The 2,437-nt window shown below is 31.4% G+C and overlaps 1 protein-coding gene across 1 annotated transcript; it reads right to left on the bottom strand.

Moving 5' to 3' along the window:
- Positions 1-275: 275 nt before the first annotated feature.
- On the bottom strand, positions 276-1,568 carry LOC135956090 (ribosome biogenesis protein BRX1 homolog). The gene is made up of 2 exons (XM_065506585.1): positions 1,393-1,568; positions 276-1,328 (listed from the first exon to the last, which is right to left on the bottom strand). The coding sequence occupies exons 1-2, from the start codon at positions 1,504-1,506 to the stop codon at positions 369-371; spliced, it is 1,074 nt and encodes a 357-aa protein (XP_065362657.1). The 5' UTR covers positions 1,507-1,568; the 3' UTR covers positions 276-368.
- Positions 1,569-2,437: the final 869 nt, after the last annotated feature.

Raw genomic sequence — 2,437 nt, 5'->3', positions numbered from 1 at the left:
CCATTAACTTGTCTCAGGCCACACGAATAAGAAATGTATGCATGTATAAACAAAATTATCACATATTATTGTAGCGGATACCCCTGAGTACTTGGTAAGACTTTTTGAATTTTCGAAATCATTAAGGAATCCACAAATATTTTATCCTCGTATTAACATTTAAATTTTGGATTTATACCTGCGATTTAAAACTAATTTTTTGTCAAAGTATATTTGTTGCATAGTGTTATTATCTTACTTAATGAATCATTGTACGTACAATCTTAAAAAAAAAGTTTATATTTATTTTTACAAACTTATGTATTTTATTAAAAAATAAAGGTTTAAAATATTAAAAATTAAACTTACAAATAGTACTTGTAACTATTTTAAGATTTTTGTTTTTTATTTGTTTTAGCACTAGATTTTTTCTTTTCAATAAATTGTTTAACAGCATCCAATTGTTTTTCTTTGATTTTTTTCGTCAAGCCATCTTTTGTGGATTTCTTGTTTGGCTTTTCTAATTTTTCAAGAGCCTTTTGCTTGGCTTTTTCCGCTAAAAGTTTTGCCGTTTCAATTGCATCATTATCAGCAAATATTTCATCGTACTCTATTCCTTCGTAGGCATTTTTAGGTAATGTAGCTTCGTGATGCACCTTTTGTTCAATACGATTAACGTAACGATCTTTAGCAGATTTTTTAAGCATTTGCCTCTGTTTTGCTGGGCTGACATAATCTGGATTTTCCCATAAAGTATTGCCGGTGAAAGAGCCTTCAAATAGTTTAACTGGATTCATTACAAAACGTGGACCAATTTCAGCCAAGCCGCCGTCTTCTGAAAGTATTTGGAAATTTCTAAACCAAATACGATTATCCAAATAAGTAAATGTGTAAACATGATCTATAAAGGGTTGACTTTTGGGATGATGATTAGGAACACCAAAAATTTGAGTAAATAACTCTTTTAACAATTTCAAATGCGGTACTTCATCGAATTTAGCATCAAAAGACAATAGCGGTCTGGAGCCTCTTAAACAGTTGCCAGTCATCTTTAATTCTGCCATCGTGTGAATGTTTTCAACTAAAAACTTAGCGGATGGTCCATTTGGTATGTTCGAAACCCACATATAGAGATCTCTTTTACGTCTTCCTTCAAAAAGTATGGATTTATTGCAGTGCTTCATTCCACACATATCATTTACCACCGCTAATGTTTTCGATCTCTCCATTTTTGATTCAGGTCTATGATGAGGCATTAATGTTTTAATGTCCTTCATTAGATGTCTGTCGCGGTGGCTAATGCCTCGAGCAGCAAATACCAATACTCTTTGTTTATTAACCCATTTTTCCTAAAATATAAAAAAATATATTGATAATTATATATTCAATAGCATAATTAATAATTGTGTTTACCCTTTTTGGAATAACTTCATCCGAAGGTCTTTGTGGTGGCAAAGGTGGATTTTCATCCATAGGTACGATTTCAAGCTGCTCTGTTTTCTTCTTTTTTTGGAATTTTTTACCCATTTTTAATTATTATTCTTCAAACTGAAAAAAATACTTGCACGTGTTTTAAATAAAAAAAAAACAATCAGAAAAAATGCTTCTTCGCTTTTGTTATACCAACAAAATGAAACTCTGCGGTAGAGTTGTAGAATAGTTGGGTAATCAGTACTTGATACTGATTGTTTCCAAAGTAAATTAATAAAGTAGACTCAGTAGAACAGCTGACTATTTTTTTTACTTTGGTCTGAACTGTCAATTCACTTGTGGTTGTTGTGACGAAAAATACAACAAGCCCAAAAGCAAAAACAACAACAGGCAACTTTGACAGCTCAGACCTTAAACCAAAAACAAAATTGCTTGTGGTTTTTGTAAATGTTGTATTTGTTGTAGTACTGTCGCTACTTTATTAATTTACTTTGGTATAAATCAAGATCAGCGAAACAGCTTGCATTTTTATAATTTCTTTGGTGTTGATAGCTCTCATAATTAATAGCACAAAAACGTTAATATTTTTCCCTGCTCTCTCTTAGTTTAAGAGTTATATGAATTTAAAGTCAATACATATAATAGTACATTTCTCATATATTTGGAAAACAAACTGATCGTTATGGGTATCATTGAATAGTGCTTCACAATACCTTTAATATGATATATAATATGGTACAGTTTATTAATATTGTGAACCAAAAATTCCTTTTTGATTTTATATGATAGTACTTCAGAAAATTTTGATATACAGAAAAAGTGATTTTAGCGAAGCCGGTGTTCGATACACCCCAGAGTTAAAAGTCCCTTCACCCGGCCGAAGGCCGGCAACACAGAAAATGTGAATATTAACAGAAAAAAAATAATGAAAATTAGTTCGGATTTACGTACGCTCTCATCTGGAGTTCCTCAGGGATTCGTTTTAGGCCCTCTTTTATTCATGTTGTATATTAATAGTCTACCTTAT

Source organism: Calliphora vicina, chromosome 3, assembly GCF_958450345.1.
Source record: "Calliphora vicina chromosome 3, idCalVici1.1, whole genome shotgun sequence".
In the NCBI taxonomy this organism is placed as follows: Eukaryota; Metazoa; Arthropoda; class Insecta; order Diptera; family Calliphoridae; genus Calliphora; species Calliphora vicina.
This window is presented reverse-complemented; position numbering and strand designations above follow the sequence as displayed.